This window comes from Cebidichthys violaceus, unplaced genomic scaffold (genome assembly GCF_023349555.1).
Source record: "Cebidichthys violaceus isolate CVI_PGR_0920_01 unplaced genomic scaffold, fCebVio1.0.p SCAF_4, whole genome shotgun sequence".
NCBI classification, from domain to species: domain Eukaryota; kingdom Metazoa; phylum Chordata; class Actinopteri; order Perciformes; family Stichaeidae; genus Cebidichthys; species Cebidichthys violaceus.
In genome coordinates, this window is record NW_027176594.1 from 13,560,733 (window position 1) to 13,578,044 (window position 17,312).

Here is a 17,312-nt window from a genome sequence, read left to right on the forward strand (position 1 = left end):
GCCCAATCTGTATCAGTGAGCATCCAAAACCCAATGAACAGAACTAAGGTCTTTTGTTAATATGACTTAACGACCATATGTCAGAATCAAAGTAATGTACAGAGCACTGAGGCTACATTTTGAAATAGCAACAAAAAGCATTCCCTTTGGACACATCTTGTGTCAGTCTTAAGTCATTCCACTAGTCCAGAAATGTGATCAAGACAGATGTATATTTGAAATGGTTAGAACAGGAATATTAGATGCGAAGACTTTATCACACCACATGGTTTTGCTTGTCATTTGCTGGATGTTTTTCACAAGCAAGTGATGATCGGTGTCTGGAGGGGCTTCAAAACCATGTCTGGCCACAAGAAACCCAACTCCCAGCCTGTGGGGTTGCTGCTGAAACCCCCTGTTGTGTAATCCTGCAAATTACCCCACTGTGGGACTAATAAAGTATTATCGTATTTTATCCTATACTTCGATAGTTTCTATATGCAGCACTGCCCTCTGCTTCCACTGCATGGGATCACACGCAAAACACAATTATATCCTACAAAGCAAATTTAAAAAAAGTACAGTAATACATCTGGAAAACAAAAATCAGACGGGTAAATATATAAAAATACTTTATTAGACATCTACCTTTTACAAACAAGATTATCATTGAACTGGTTCCAATCAATGACAGCAGCACCAAAACCACCAAGAAACATGAACAATAACAAACGACAGACAGACAAGGACACGTGGGGGGAAAAGCTTATAAGAGCTCGAGCTGGAGTGTACTTCTGAGTCTTTTTCTTCTTCTTCTTCTTCTTCTTCTGTTATTGTGCGGAGAGTTGGTCCAGGTTGTCGTTGCTGCGGCTGGAGAGGTGGGCCTCCAGAATTTCTCCGAACAGATTCCGTTTCAGGAGGCTGTAGGCCATAGGCAGAAGCTGCCTGATAACCTTGTGGAAATACTGGGGAGAGTCAGGAAACAAACAGCATTAATAATGCAACAATGCATTTCTTTCAACTACAATGGGGCAGAAATGTTCTGTGTCTTACATCCCATCAAAGCTAGGGTTGGTAATGTTGAGAAACTAGCAAGTGTATTCTAGATATATATAAACTACGAACCGAAAAACCCACACCAGTGTTGTCAACGTTTTCCCAATTGATCGAAGACATATCTGCTCACTTAGATCTATGTAGAGGACACTTTATTTGAGCTACATCAGAGCATACGCAATTCCAACTCTTTTCCAATGAAAGCGTCTGGCTCCAAAAGTCACTAAAATCTAGCGAGAAAGTCTACACTGAAGCCCCACCCCCAAAATCATAATAAAGAACGTAAACAACAAACATGGCCATTGTTAGCAGTCAGCAGTCAAGCTAGCAGTTTGTGCAAGACACTGGTTTCATTTGGGCTGAATTAGATGATTAGATGGACTTATTAGGAGTCCTGGGAAAGCCACAGGTAGCAGATTTTTTCCTTGTTTTTTGTTAGAGCATTTGATTTATTGATTGCTGTCGGAGAAGTAATAACAATTTCAACAAATGGAACAAAAAATGGTTGTGACGCTACCAACCTTAGCTTTAAATCCCACTGTGCTCACATTTATCCTGTGACCCACTGAGGGGTGCAGACCCCTAAACAAAGCAATGGGTCAGTGCTTTGTGAGGAGCGTTTTACCTTTACTCCTGCACATAAAACAATGTCACAAGATGCCTGGGAAGCACTGTGCAGAATTGAAAATGCTAAAAAATAACCTGAGAAGAGATTAATTCACAGAAACATGCGTTTGCATTAGTGGTGTAATGGACCGTTGTCCATTCGTGATCTGCACTAATCTCGAAAATGTAGTGTTTGTGAAAAACTTGAATAAATCCAGTTGTTTGAAGGAGATGCTTTCACAGCAACATAAATAGATATTAGAGATGAATTATGACCCGTTTACAATAACTCTAAGCAGATTATAATACATTAAAACTATTAATGACAAGATTTGTTTAAATCCATGAAATACAATCTTTTGTTTCTTTTAAAACCCACTATAGATGACTATAACAAAGTAAAAGGATAACAATTAGAGTTTTTGAATGTTTACACTGACTTCAGAGTGGTTGAAATGATTTTTGGGACGGATGGAGCCTTGTAGACCAGCTATTATAGTCAAACAACAAAAGGGATTCGAAGACTCACGTGGGATCCGAAACAGAAGAGGTCCATTCCTAGTTCATATCCCATGCCATAGTCACACTCGTCGTTGGCAAACTGAACAAAAGTGACCATCTCCTGGAGAGGTCCAAAGGCTTTGACGCGCTCTTCATCGTTCCGGGCCTCAGCGATCGCCTTGAGGATCTTCTTGAGGCCAGCTGAATATAGAGGAGGGAGGAAAATAAATATCAAGTAATCCCTCACAAGGCACCTACCTGGAATTAAACATGCTTTTCAAGCCTCTAAAACGTCAAGGTTTATTACTATATAGACAGTGTACAAGCTCACCATCTGTTTCTGGTAGTTCTCTGTATCCGACATCGTTCTTGTCGACAGGTACAACGATGCCGGCACCGTGGAACGTCTTGGTGACCACCTATTGGTGTGACAAGAGATTTCCTGCTAGTGTCAACTTGGAGAACAACACGGTGGTCAAACTTTCTTGTTTTGAATATATGACCACAACCACTTTAAAAAGGATTTACACACATTTAGTGAAATTACAGTAAGTTTATCCTCTGTGACTGTACCAAGGAGGCTCCTTGAAAGCAATATAGACTGTTCTGAAAATTCTATGGGTTTAACTTGCAGTAAATATATATAGTATTGATTTGATACGCTGCAGTGGTTTAAATTACCAGTTCTAGGGACAAAGCAACACGTGAGTTAGGAGTGTTTTAATTGAGTTCTTAAAACTATAGACGGTGGATAAAACCTCTGTGTTTGCTCCCTTGTGTGAGTCACCTTCTTGTCCCTCTGCTTCATGGCTTTGGTCTTCTGCTCTAGGGACAAGCCCAGAGTCTCCGTCCTGTCTCTCAGCTGTGCCTCCAAGCTGTCCAAGGCATCTCCGCCAGCTTTCTTGATGCCCCTCTCTTTCCTCCTCCTCAACAGATACAGGCTGATGGCGGACGGAACAGTGCGCAAAGAATCAAAAGAAGACAAATGCAGATATAAGACATATTATCCCAATAGGTAATTTACCTTTTATTATCACTGATCTGAGCAAGCATTTAGCATTTGACAGTTTTGTGGGGCTTCCATATCTAGATGTGTAAACCTGTCTTTTGACATAATACAATTATTTCTGGAACTCTTACTCAACGTTTGCTACTGGTGAGAAATGAAAAGTGCAGTGTCAGTGAACTGTAAAAATTGAAACAGAACTGGAAATGCCAGATGGATAAAATGCCCTCTACTTTTTTTAATGACTCACATGGATCATACTCTATTGTTAAGCATTCTATAGTTTCTCATATTGAAATAGAATTTTTTTTTTCTCTGAAAGTATAGAAAATGTGATGCGTGGTGAATATGTGGCCAGTACTCACAGGACAGCAGCAAACATGTTGTCTCCCATCTGCGCGATAGCGCAGCCTTTCTTGGCTTCATTTTCCCCAACGAACGACGGGAGGGAGTCTGGAAGGTCTCTGGTGGATTTGGGGAACAACAGAATTCAATAAATCAGAGCGAATCGTACTCATGTAGATAGTTACCGCGGTTTCTGTTGTGGTCGCACTGTAGCTGGTATAGTAAGTGCTAGCTGGGTAAGTCAACGGCTCTGTAGTGGAAGCTACAGCGTTGTCATAAGCCAGTACGCTGGCTCGGCATGAACGTTGTGTGTACCTGTAGTAGCCGATGTGATGCTGACTGTCTCCACTCCCCAGGAGCATGGTTTGAAACTCCGGCGGGTCGTATAAATACCTCCAGTGGAGGTGGAAGTTGGGCTGAGGATTGTTGGCATTTTTGTGGGCTCCTGCCAGGATGTCGAAGGGACCAACCAGCTGCAAACCCAGCGTGTCTTTCAGAGCATCTATATAGATTAAGATGAATTAAATGGACAATTAAATATTGACACAGAGATAAATTGAATGAGTCAAATGTTTGTGTTCGCTTACTGCAAATTGTGCTTTTATGGGTGGTTTTGATACTTACATTTATATATCGTGTGCGTGTGTGTATAGAAACACTTATCTGTTCTAAACTTTTGTGGAACAATATACAAAACCAAAGAAAGCTAGAAGACATGTTCAAGGAACCACATTCCCCCAGTAGCTTCCATTTTCCTTGTTATGGTCTTACAAAGCAGCCTGTTAAATACTTAAAATCAGTCATATGGGACATTTTTCTTTGTTCCATCACACAAAACCTGCAGATGTCACTTTGAGCAAAGAAACCTGCATTGAGGAGTTGCTAAAAAATGTTTTGACTCTTTATAGATGATTAGTGGCTGTCTGACTTATATGGTGTGTTAAACAAGCAATGTTCTTTAGACCACCATGGACTGTCTGGCAGTTACCAAGACCATGAGGTCTTGGTAACAGTACCAGCGTACTGTTTATTTTTTACAAGTGCTCTCGTCGAATATTTGTGCATTCAGCCACATTCATCCGGACTTTCCATTGGCTAAGTATTGGTCCATCCTGTTTTCTCCATGTCTACAGGCAGGAAAATGCACACCCCTTTCCGTCCAAACCGGTTTTCATGTAACAAGATAGAGCGCAGTGGTAGAGAGCATACCACGGGGGCTGTCGGGACTGAGCTCCTTGCAGAAGTCCCAGAAGTGGTACAGATCTTCTGGCATTTGAAGTTTGTACAGTTGCAGGATCTCGTCTCGTTGCTCTGAATGCACCTCTGAAGATGGCGCGGCTTCATCGCTACGGGGTTTCTTCAACTCCCCATTGCCAGTACTGGACTCCTGAAGAAAAGCATTGCAGGAAAAATTGTATTGCGTTATACTTATAGGTCCTCCACAAGGGTACATTTACTCCAAACCCCTCCTGGTTATACCAGTTAAACTATATATCATTTATAATCTATATATAATTTCACCCAAAGACAGACACATTCTACCAAACTTTAGTAGCTACTATCAGGCAACTCAACTGAGGGACCTGGTGATCTGAAGATGTTGAGACAAGATGGGCACAAATTTGAGCAAAAGTCGACATTTGAAAGTCATCTTCCAACATTACTCTCAATGAGTTAAGCCCACTGGGGAACATTTAAGATGATGAATAAATACATATTAAATACGCTTTGAAAAGATGGGCAGATGCAGGATTACTATCAATCAGTGGATGGTAATGTGCTGCCAAGATCACCAAAACAAAGCCCTCATATAGGTTTACATACAAGGGAGAAATGAAGTACTGGGAAGGCATACTAATGACTGTTTTTAAAATATGAATTATATATACATAAAAAGCTGACAGAATCACAACCTACAGCCTCCAGAATGACAGTCAAGGTGAAACTCTACAGCTCATTAAGGAAGGACTTTTTGCAGAGTTGTTTAATTGGGGTGAATAAAATGACAACTGCATTGCATGTGGTCTCCTTCGCCCTTATAAATGGAGCTGTGTTCAGTGCTCTGCTTGTTTTTTTAACAGGTGTTATGTAGAAATCTGTTCCCCAGTCGAAGAGTGTTTCCCTCCTGTTAAAATGATAGTGCCCCCCTCGGTGGTTAGGGTAAGAGAGAAGGGTTGGTTCAGTTTCAGGCATAGGTTTTTAGGTAAGGGGAAACACATGTCGACGAGGTAACAGTATTCGACACAACACCGGCAGTGCAACGTTAGCGATGACGACTCAATGGGAGGTCCTCGGATCAAAATCTTCTTTGCTAACCAATGTTAGCATCAAGGGCACTGACTGGTGGCCTTTGTGGGTTCAACCACTAATGAAATCAACACACACGTTTCTCTACAGCAGACTGGCCTGCAAACGTCACATAGCTACAATAACGCTCAATGGCTCAGCGCTGCCGACTTGTGTAGTTAAGTTCATGCAAACAACATCGAAACGTTAAGTTATATTAAGCGGGCACGTGACGTTTAACGGTTTGCCATTGTGAACGTCACTGAACAAGAGGCTTTTCGATAACGGTATCGGTGCCCTGCTGCCATGTTGTCGTCTGACCGCTACTGCTCAAGACAGCGTGCCAAACAGCTCTGCCCATAGCGTTTAACAGAAGTTGCTTTGGCGCCATTATAACAACACGCCGCACAGCTCCTTGCCTGGTGATGCCGCCCTTTTGAATGGACACCTCTGCCGCCCGACAGAGAGGGTCGAAACATTGTAATATTACCTGACTGGATTTGGGTTTTCTTTTTGCGCGCCCTGTCATTTTCTTCCTCTTGTCTCCCCGTCGGCGTCTTCTTCTGCGGGTCGGAATCAGCAGCCACTGCGCCACCGCCTTAAAGCGCATCACTGCCCTCCGGAGGCCAGGAACGCGAAGTGCAACAACCGTGTCGCTGAGCTTGCACATCAGCACACGGTACAAATCAACGGTACCTTTATTTTGATAATACCTATCTTTACATCCATACTTTAAAAAATATAGACATATTTTAAATAGTTGACTTTACAGTGATGTTATAGCTGACAGCCTGTAGCATTTTTTTTTCTTTCACATAACTTGGTGAATTTGGTGATGTGATTATGTTCTCATTTATACATTACAGTTTTTCAGTTTGAATGGATATGTTGAAAAATAACAAATTACAATCAGCGCAAACATCAAGCGTAGTTTGCTGAGAAATTCAGAAAAAAAAGAAGAACTCATTTCCATTGATTTATAATGCTTTATAAACACCACTGGTCCTACAGGGTGACAAAAACACCTTTCAGATCTCACAATGTCATAATGTAGGCATTGTGAGATCATAACTATACTGTGCAGCCACGGATAGTTTTGATGCCTATAGGCCAAAAGACTCTACAGACAGATAGGGTATGCAGTATACGGTAATTACATGATAATGGTCTGCATTGACACAAAAATGCAGATATAGAATGGAAATAATTATTTTCTTGTCCTTCAGTCCTTTGAAGATACTGAAACACATCAATGTTACTTATGTGAGAATTGGGACTGCTGACAGGTTTGACATTGGCCTTGCTACAGGATATGCTCTTGGCCAGTTGTTTGGGACACAACTGCAGCATTGTATTTTAAGTAGTCAAAGTACTGATGTGTGGGCCCTATGCAGATATTTAGTCAAGTTGTGTCCAAGAGAGGATGGAGAACAAACAGGTGCACGTGGTAAAATGCCTTTTGTCCCCTATTCCTCTGCCTGCGTCTCTTCCTCCGTGTTTTTATGTGTTTCCAGGGTTACACAACAACTATTTTCACAGTCCTTTCTCTTTGCAGTCTCAGCAAAATGCATCCAGTTTTGTCTGTTCTTCTTACAGCCACTCAGCAGTGGGGAGCAGGCGTCAAACAGTCTCGATACAGCCTGAGGGATGAGGGACACAGAGACAGTGAGAGTGTAATCATGGGAGTGATGGAAGACTGGAAATTAGAGGATAAGATAGTGGAACAGCATTGAGGACAATACTGTGGTTTTTGTTGCCCTTACTAACACATGCATGTATACCGCTTGCATGCATCCACACACGTGCAACAGCTGCAGGAATAGCACACCTTGTAGAGTGGATAGCAGATGTCATCGATGTATTCCACTTGCATGTATGGCAGTCGAGTGCTGTTCTCTCTGTTCATTATGTCCTGGTGAGAAGAGAGTAGAGCTGGCTGTTAGAATAGGACTATTTCATAGGAGCCCGGAAGAATTGTAGATGATCTAATCAAACATAGATTGATGTAATTACATAATTACACTGTTACTGTTTGACACCAGCTGGGTTGATGTGATGATTTTTTTTAATATATGTTAAGATATGTTCTTTAAATGGGGATGAAAACAAGCCAGAAGGACTCTTCAACTGAAAAAAAAGCCTGCACAGCCTTCTATACAACCACACTTTCACAAGCCTTTGTAGAATATATAAATGTAATAAGAAAAAAATCCTGCAAGCGAGACTTACAATGGGTTTGATTTTGAACTCCCTTTTCTCTTTGTCCCCTTGTGCAAAGAACTCCATGGTAACCAGGTTGGCAATCTGTTTCAGAGAAAGAGGGAGGTCAAGGCTTGTCATGAATTCAAAATGACTCAGAGATAAAATAAGGAAATAATCAGATAAAAAACCGACCCTTTTTTGTTCAGGCCAAGGCTTTGTGATGGCAGAGAGGTCACTGGCTGTCATCAGCATCGACCTGTGGGGTGAACAAATATCTTAAAGGAACGGCCCTGTTCCACCACAGATATCATTATCATCATTTATGTGATTCTCACCTCAGTAAATCTCTTTGTTTCTCACTCTTCCAGCTCACTCTGCTTTTCTTGGCGAGAGAAAAGAACTCCTTTCTTCTCCTGAAAAGAAAAGGGAAAAAAGGGGCATCAGGGGCGAAAAGAAGACGTACACACCGCTTGACCTACAGCTACTCTGACATCTCCTGTTTGAACATACTCCATGTAGACGGTCAGATCGGTTGCGAGAATTGCCCTTTTGATCATGTGTAGGACAGCTCTGTGGTCTTCTGCAGAGAGACCGCTGAGAATCTGACTCCCCTGGGAGAGGACGAGAGAGACAGCGGCTGAGAGAGTGAAGTTAATGAAGACTTGAACTCAGACATGAACACAAGCCGTCTGTTATGAGAACAAAGACTGTGTCCACACTTTGAATCAGATTTTTAAAAAAGATTAATGACTTAAAGGGAGACTTGGCAACATTTCTCTTGGAGGATATCCGGTCTGGCAAGCAGACAATATTCCAAGTATTATAATTATATGCAAACAATCAATTCATATATAAAACAAATGTAAAATAATATATCCGTTTATTGTCCAATTAACTGCATTCCTCCTCGGTGTATCTGTATATATTTAAACATAAAAATCTTTGGTGTGCCTGTGTCATGCAAAGTTTGATTTAAAAATGACTCAAGTTAAAGAGACGGACAACGACAGATCGATAGACGGATACGGAGTCCAGTTGTGTGTGATATTGGAGATAAACACAGTAGTATATTTTGGTTTACAAGTGGTTGGACATGATGAAACAGGTAAAGATTGTGTGCATACACAGCTGACTCAGAGGTTTAGAAAAAGGAGATGGGGTCAAAATGAATAAAAAGATGAAAGGATGAGGTCTTACTGTGTTGTTTAGGATGAAGAGGCACAGGTTGTAGTGGTGGTTTTCAAGAGATGAGTGTCCATACAGCTGAGCTAAAGGCTGTTGGCTCCTGAGAGAGAGAGAGAGAGAGAGAGAGAGAGAGAGAGAGAGAGAGAGAGAGAGAGAGAGAGAGAGAGAGATTTGGTTTAAAGTGTTCCAAATCAATTGTTGGCCATTTAAGAGCACTGGGACACAAACTCAGGTGAAAAAGTACATTGTGCGTTCAGTAAAAACATACTGAGAGTCCATATAACTGTCCAAACCACGGGTGCAGGGCAGAACTGGGCCAATAACCCTTCTCAATAAAAATAAGAACAATCAAATGTTGGAGCCACTTGGTAGAGTCAGATTCAGAGTCCCACCAACACTGAGCATACTTATAGAGCAGCAAAGCTATCTGAACCCAAATAAATAAACCCGGAATGGAACAATTGAGGAAATCATATTTGTATGTCTAAGTGATGCTATGAAAATAATAATTACACCTACAAATTATACAAATAGGCAAAAAATAAGCAGTGGAAAACCCAAAATACAATGAATTAACTTGACATTCAACCCAAATAAATCAACCTATAAACAAACCATTACTAGATTTATACTTAGTGACCATCAACTCGCCATTGAAACTGGTCTCCATAACAGAGAATGGCTACAAAGGAAAAAAGAGAATTTGTATCCATTGTAGAACAGGAGAAGTTAACACAGAAGTTAATCTAACAAATTAGTTAATTAATTTGTCGTCAGAAAACATTGTTACCTTCCAAAAGACAGCACCACAGTAGAACTGGCAGGAGCATATGTTCTTTTGTGTCACAAAGCAAGAAATATTTTTAAACGGAAAACACTTTAATTATTTTATTTTTACTCTTTATATATTTTTGTTTATTTTTATTATATTGGCTGAATATAAGAAGGCTGTGACTGACCATTAAAAGCATAATCAGTATAATACTGGATAAATAAAAATATACACAGCCGTGGATTAGATAGAAAATGCAACAAACATGAAAGAAGAGGAGGTATAGTGCTTACCTTTCTATGTACGAGTTACTGACTCCTCTGTGGTCAAGATCGTGACTCAGAGTGGCTATCATCAGCGCTAAGACCTCCAGACGGGAAAAAATGGTCTGAAATACAGCAGAAAGATATGAGAGAGAGTGAGAGAGAGAAACAGTAAGGAACGTTATTTCCCTGCTTCTCTACGTGAAAGCCAGTTTCATCTGTAAAGCATATTTATTTGTATTGCTTCAAGGACAAACATCACAAAGTGTGCAAAGAAATGTGCCCATCAACCGCCGCCCCACAACAAAAATCGAGAGGCACAATTATTGTCATTCCAACTCCTTAACTACTACAACAACCCACTAGAACATCCAATGTGCAGAGCGCTGTCACATCAAACGGGATGAAGCGAGTTTCACTGCACCACAGTCAAAATGAATCATGTTATAGAGAGACACAGGGCAGAGAAAAGGAGAGAGAGAGACTGATATACGTGAGCGACAGAGCTCACTTGAGTAGAGATTTAGGCTGGAGTGTGAGGAAAGCAGTTAAGAGGTTTTGGGGAGGTCTAAAAAGGAATCCTCTTTCGAATAATTAAGAGTGCTCTGTACCGGAGGAACCCTGCAGGCCTTGAATGACTCCTCCACACACTTAAGAACTTAGCTGTACTTCAAAACAACAAAAGAAAAATGACGAGCAGTGGATGCAACGTGAATCAACCGTCAAGACGTGACAGCTCCACATAGTCGATTGTCACCAAAATTAGGAGAAGCACACATTTTCCTGACTGTATTAAAAAGAGAATTGAATAAAATGAATTGCGATTTTTTTAAACATTTAGATAAGATAAAATAATATAATCCTTTATTAATCCCACAGCGGGGAAATTTGCAAGATTACAGCAGCAAAGTGGCCAGTGCAACAAGAGACATCAGTAGACAACAAACCAAAAAAAAACAGTAAAGATATAATAAATATGTATATTGCAAAAAACAACAAAAGCTAAAAATACATTATAATCAGATTGAGTGGTTGGATATATATTATTGCACATATGATCTAGGATATATAAAGTATTTATATTATTCATAAATATATTGATGCTGATACTGATATTGCACATGAATTAATGAATAACGAGTAATGTTTTAGCAAGCACAGTAGTTTGGCAAAGAAAGTAACATTTTTATCTTAGCTTTGGTAGTGATGGCTAATTGTACGTGCACATGAGCAAAAAACACATGTAGATGCGGGCGTGCACTAACCTGGAGTTGGTCTGTGGCCATGAGCATAGCGAACATGCTTTGAGCAGTGCTCAGCGCATGGTTCCAGTTGTGATAAGGCACGTTGTTCCTGTAACCACGTCTCACAGTCAGGACCCACTGGCAGAGACTCTGGAAGGAAAGAGACATGTACACGAGGTGGTAAATAACCAAAGAGGGGTCAGTTAGAACTGGAATGTGCATTTTTTTTTTCTTCTAGAGAAAAGCTACAATAAGTGAGAGCTGTTCACTGTAAGCTGCTGCTTCTGTCAGCTGCAGGCTGCTACAACAGCAATTTTTCAAATCTTTTAGTGCCACCTACAGGTAAAATTGTATTAATTGCTACAGACTTAATCAGTGTCCCCATGTGTACAACTTTGCTGAATTTAGTTACCATGGAATATTAGATAATAATTAGTGTGGTGGTGTGTTGCAGCAAGCTGCTGCTCTAACGGAATCCTGGAAGCTCAGTGGTATTGAGAGCACTCCGAGACTAGTGTTGCCCAAGGGTGGGATTAAATCCGTGGCCCTCAACCATACTGTTTAATCTCAAACCCCTTCAATAAACTAATTCTAATCAATGTCTTTTTCCATATTCAGGTGGTATCATGGTTGAACAATGGCGGCACTACCCTCTGCCATGAAGCATAATTATCAGCAGGTCGGTTACCTTGTAATTAATGTTAAAATCCTGCACCAAATTGAGGTCCAGGAACATGCGAACTGTGGCCTGGGAGGTCAGGTCGTCTGGCAGACCAAAATCAGAGAAATGGAAGTCTAGGAGTTTTAGTGATTCAACAGTAGGAATCACAGCCTCCTGAAAAACATAAAACACAACATTAAAAAAATCTATTGAAATCTACAGTTACTTAGGCTCAGAGCATTCATACACCCACAAACACAACTAACAACACAAGATCTATTTTTCTACATCTTGCCTACGCGGCATACGTACAGGTAAAATCATGTGTTATGTTTTACATGGGTGAGGAGGTTACAATCATAGATGGTAATCATCGAGCATTAGTTGTCAAAATGTGACCTTCAGTATAATGACCGGTTGATTCCAGGACTACTTAACAATAGGGAAAGTGGATGAGGAAAGGTGGTGAAAAAAGGAGGATTAGAGGAACTGAATAAGGGAAGATGTGGTGTGTAAAGGAAGGGAAGAGGACAGGTAAAATTGACCACTTTCTTGTCAATATTATTTATGATATTACGGTGGGGGGCTGTTGAGGCAAGACTGAACTGAAAGAAAATATTAGTTTCTACCAAAAGAAAGTTAACAATCACCTGTAGGGCTTGGATTTCCTGCTCCGCCGCGGTGATGTGGTAGGCAAGAACCTATGGGAAAGAAAAGAGAACACACAGAATTTGAAGTTGCGATAGGTTCACTTTGCTGCAAGCTAAAGATGTGAAAAAAACTGGGTCACCCACCTCCTCTGTGACTTCTATACTGGCCCTTCGCTCCTCGGTGATCTGCACAGCCTGAGCATACTGCAGGGCCAGGCCGCAGTACACCGCCAGGTCCTCTAGCAGGCGCTCATCATATCTGTTAAAGGCTTCCACCTCATCCGAGTCTCTGCTCCTCTTGTTCGTCAGCTGGCACACCGCTATGTGACAACAACAAAAAAGGTAATGAGGACAGTATTGCAGTGCAAGAATAGAGTTTTATGAATTACTTTGTATATCTGCAAAGTAATTGTGATTATGTATCACAACCTCTTGCAAGAGACTCACCAATGACATTTTCAGACCTCTCATTTCTGACAGGGCAGCAGATCACACTCTTCATTGATTCCTCAGAAATCTCCGATATATTGAGTATTTTCGTGGAAACCATAGTTTGAAAGGCATATGATGGGTCTACATCTCTGAAGTCACGCTCCCTGGAAAATGACATAGAACAAGTTCCACTACGTCTGATAATGATAAGCAGGCAATACATTCTCTGTCTTAATGAATCGAGCAACAGGCAGAACCTTCTGTAGATCTGGCAGGTTGATCCGAGCTCCTCACACTCCAGGTGGATCACTCTGGAGAATGAAACCTGAAATAAAACCACAAGAGGAACAGAAAATACCATACATTAGGAAAGATATGACTTGATTATCTAAACAAACAAAAAACAGGAATCAAACAGGATAATGCACCTGGTCTTCCACAACTGAGCTTTTCTCACTGGGGATGAAGATAGTGCAGTACTGAGCATGTGTGAAGGGCATGATAGTGGCAGCCATCTTACTCAGAAGAACTTCAAAGGAACGGTGCTCCTTTGACAATACCTGTGCCATCTCTATCAAGGCCTGACATAAACACAAATATACATTGTTAGATTACATAGACATACAAACGTACATACCTACATACGTACATAAATACATACATACGTACATACATATATACGTACATACAAACATACACACATACATACAAACATACACATATACATACACACAAACATACATACAGACATACAGACAAATATATACACACATATAAACATTCATACATACAAACACACACATACATACAAACACACAAGAAAACATACATACATACAAACATACAAACTTACACACAAACATATATACATACAAACATGCATACAAACATACACATGTACAAACATACATACATATATACATACAAACATATACATACAGACATACATACAAACATACACACATACACATGGACAAACACACATACATACATATAAACATACATACATGTATACATATATACAAACATGCATACATACATACATACACACAAACATACGTACACACATACACACGTACACACATACACACATACATGCACACAAACATACATACACACATATATACATACATACATAGATTACATACATACATACAAACATATATAAATATATGTATACATACATACATACATACATACAAACAAAAAATACAAGCATACACACTTACAAACAAACATACATACATACAAACATATGTACACACATACATAGATACATACAAACAAACATACATACTTACATAAGTAGATAGAATAGAGTTCACATTGTTCTCTAGTTACCTGACTGCGTTTGGCCTCCTGTCTTGAGCTTTCATACAGCTGGACATTATCCAGGACCATCCCCAACACATCCATATGATTTGACAGCACCTGGCGTATCAAATTAAACTCAAATTTAACTCAAATGTATTGCTGGCAGACAGCTATTAGTCGCTTCTTAACTAAATGTGTACATATATTTAGAGTTAGCATTAAAATTGGAGACATACATACATTACATTACAAGTAATATACATACATAGACAATAGCTCTAACATGTGCTGCTCTGTAATAACAGGCCCAAACCTCCCGTCACACACTTTTTCGTCCATGTTGGTAAAACCGGAAACCGATCCATCGCAGCTATTTCTCTTGTTAATCATTACAACTACACCTACAACCTGTCAACAAAAAGAAGATGTGTTTTATTGTTACACAATCTGTGTTATAATCTCTTCAATGCATTGCACTAAAGGTTTCATATACTTAGCCCTTAGGCATGGGCAAAGGGCTAAGTATATGTACATTTTTCTCCAAATGTTACCTCTCCGCTGTGGTTCTTGATGGGAACACTCAAAACTGTCCTGATCTGTGACGATTCATCCTCATCGAAGTCGAATCTGGTGTCCTGAGGACATTAACAATGGATGCACTTCAGTACATAAGACTGCAGACAATTACATCACCTATGTATACTTAATTGCAACACATTTGTGTGTGTAAAACATGTGTATTGCATCATTGTGTGAATTAAGATCTTTATGTAATTTGGCAGCAAAGGACTTTAACACCTACCCTTACTTAACTCTATGCATACTCCAGCCCTCTTAAACTATTCGGTCAGTATTGTTCATCGGCTTCAGAGAGATCCAGCCCAGATTACTTGTGTTTCCCAGTAACCTTGGTGTCCCACAGGTTATTAGGAACTAACAACCCACACCTACGCTGCCTGCCATTGCTGCCAGGTGTTGGCACCAGCTCCTAATCACAGCGGTGGCTAGGACAAGAGCGCTGGTGTGGGCACCTGAAGTAAGCCGTTAAGTGAGCTGTGCCGTCTTAGTGTGGGTGTGCGTATGTGTGGGTGTGTGCAAGTGACAGCATAGCATAGTACGGAAAAACACCCTCTCATTAATCAGAGGTTAATCGGTGGAAGAAGCCTCTAAAAGGATTAGAAGCAGGTGCGTCATCTGGGGTTCCCTCACACACACCTCCACACTCCACAAAACAACCATGTCATCGTCTAAGAAGTGGTTATCAGGAAATGAGTGACTCATTTAGTGTACAGTCGTCATTATACGATTATAAGATACCTGTGCCCTTGAACAAACTTGGTCATGTGTAGAAACGTGTCTGTTTTTAAGCAGAGCTTTCCCCAAAATGCAGAGTCATGACAAACAATTTGTCAGCTTGAAGGTTTACCTCTGATAAGTCCCTCAGGTTCACTGATGACCCCGTAGCCAGTACACATTCCATGATACCCTTCACCAGCCCCAGGTGCACATTGCCGCAGAGGTTGACCTCGCTCAAGCGCCCCAGCGCTGTCGGGGCGACCACCTCCTCCAAGGTGTTCCTTCCACCACAGCCTTTCTTTACCAGAGAGAGGGAGCAACACTCTGCTGTCAGCAGCTCCCCAGCGTGCAGGACAGCCCCCTGGCAGAGCTCTGCGACAGAGCCCATCCAACTGAGACCCCCTCTCAGGAGATCCGTCGCCCATGAGCAACACTCCCCGTGGCCACACGCTGCAGCGTTTGCAGCTGTGGGACGCATCGGATGAGGAGACTGGGCCAAGTCGGGGGAGCAAACGGGAGAAAGAGGACGGCAGGGAGAAAAGGAGAAGCGGGACAAACGAGGAGAGAGGTGAGAGCAAGGGGAGTGACCGCCCAGTACATCTGGGCTGACGGGGTACACCCACTCGGGGTTGGAGGCGAAGGGTTGGAGCCTGTCCATCAGGGATGACATGTTCAAGTGTGAGTCAGTCAGTGGAGAAGAAGATCTGCGATGGTGAGCCGCCCTGAGCATGTCGGAGTGTTCTGAGCTGCTCCTGGGAATCCTGGGCAGTGGAGACTGTGCACCACTCACCCTGAAGTCACAGACAAGACAGATTAGCATTAACTCTACTACATTTGACACTTCAATAACACATTTGTTTTAAACCTACTTTTAAGTTGTTTGTTTGTTTATCATATTTTATTGCAAATTTTCACATTTGCTGTTTCTAAATGATGCCATTTACTCTTGGACTTTGTTTATTGTCACGCACCAATCACCAAGCCAAATTCCTTGTATGTGTAACGTACTTGGCAATACAACCTTTCTGATTCTGATTACTGTTTGGCTGGGAAAACACACATCTGCACGACTGCAATGTTTGCAATGTTTCTAAAGCGATTTGCTCGGCTTTATTTACATCAACATGCAGTTTAGTTGTATTGTCATACAGCATTTTTCAAATACATATGTTAAGAGATTCGGCTGAGCTCAGGTGGAGATGGTTATACAAAAAAAGTAAAATATCTTACGCGGAAGTTCTGCGTAAAAAGTACGCCCTCGTGAAGTCGGAGTGGTCATCCAGCCATGCCTCCACTTGGTCGCTTTTCAGACCGTCTCCAAACCTTCCGCCGCGCGTCTTCGAGCGGGGGCTCCACAGCGGGGAGAAGAACCAGCCCATTCCCCTCACCATCGGCGGCTCGGTCACCGTTTCCCCGCAGAAGGACCTCTCCGCCCCGGCGGTGGCAGGAGATGCCGGCGTGCCTGGCTCCATGGTCTCCGGCGTTTTGGAGTGAAGGCAGGGCATCCCCTCGCT

The 17,312-nt window shown here is 41.4% G+C and overlaps 2 protein-coding genes across 2 annotated transcripts; both read right to left on the reverse strand.

The window, feature by feature from the left end:
* Positions 1 to 594: 594 nt before the first annotated feature.
* On the reverse strand, positions 595 to 6,389 carry hpf1 (histone PARylation factor 1). The gene is made up of 8 exons (XM_068727015.1): positions 6,270 to 6,389; positions 4,703 to 4,880; positions 3,809 to 3,995; positions 3,514 to 3,612; positions 2,930 to 3,083; positions 2,474 to 2,561; positions 2,171 to 2,343; positions 595 to 944 (listed from the first exon to the last, which is right to left on the reverse strand). The coding sequence occupies exons 1-8, from the start codon at positions 6,387 to 6,389 to the stop codon at positions 810 to 812; spliced, it is 1,134 nt and encodes a 377-aa protein (XP_068583116.1). The 3' UTR covers positions 595 to 809.
* Positions 6,390 to 6,837: 448 nt separating this feature from the next.
* Positions 6,838 to 17,303, reverse strand: pde5aa (phosphodiesterase 5A, cGMP-specific, a). Its single transcript, XM_068727214.1, has 20 exons — positions 17,029 to 17,303; positions 15,929 to 16,589; positions 15,054 to 15,137; positions 14,830 to 14,910; positions 14,530 to 14,619; positions 13,617 to 13,769; positions 13,446 to 13,513; positions 13,204 to 13,352; positions 12,901 to 13,076; positions 12,757 to 12,807; positions 12,134 to 12,280; positions 11,467 to 11,595; positions 10,232 to 10,326; positions 9,179 to 9,266; positions 8,492 to 8,592; positions 8,317 to 8,394; positions 8,174 to 8,237; positions 8,009 to 8,083; positions 7,608 to 7,691; positions 6,838 to 7,419 (listed from the first exon to the last, which is right to left on the reverse strand). The coding sequence occupies exons 1-20, from the start codon at positions 17,301 to 17,303 to the stop codon at positions 7,246 to 7,248; spliced, it is 2,823 nt and encodes a 940-aa protein (XP_068583315.1). The 3' UTR covers positions 6,838 to 7,245.
* Positions 17,304 to 17,312: the final 9 nt, after the last annotated feature.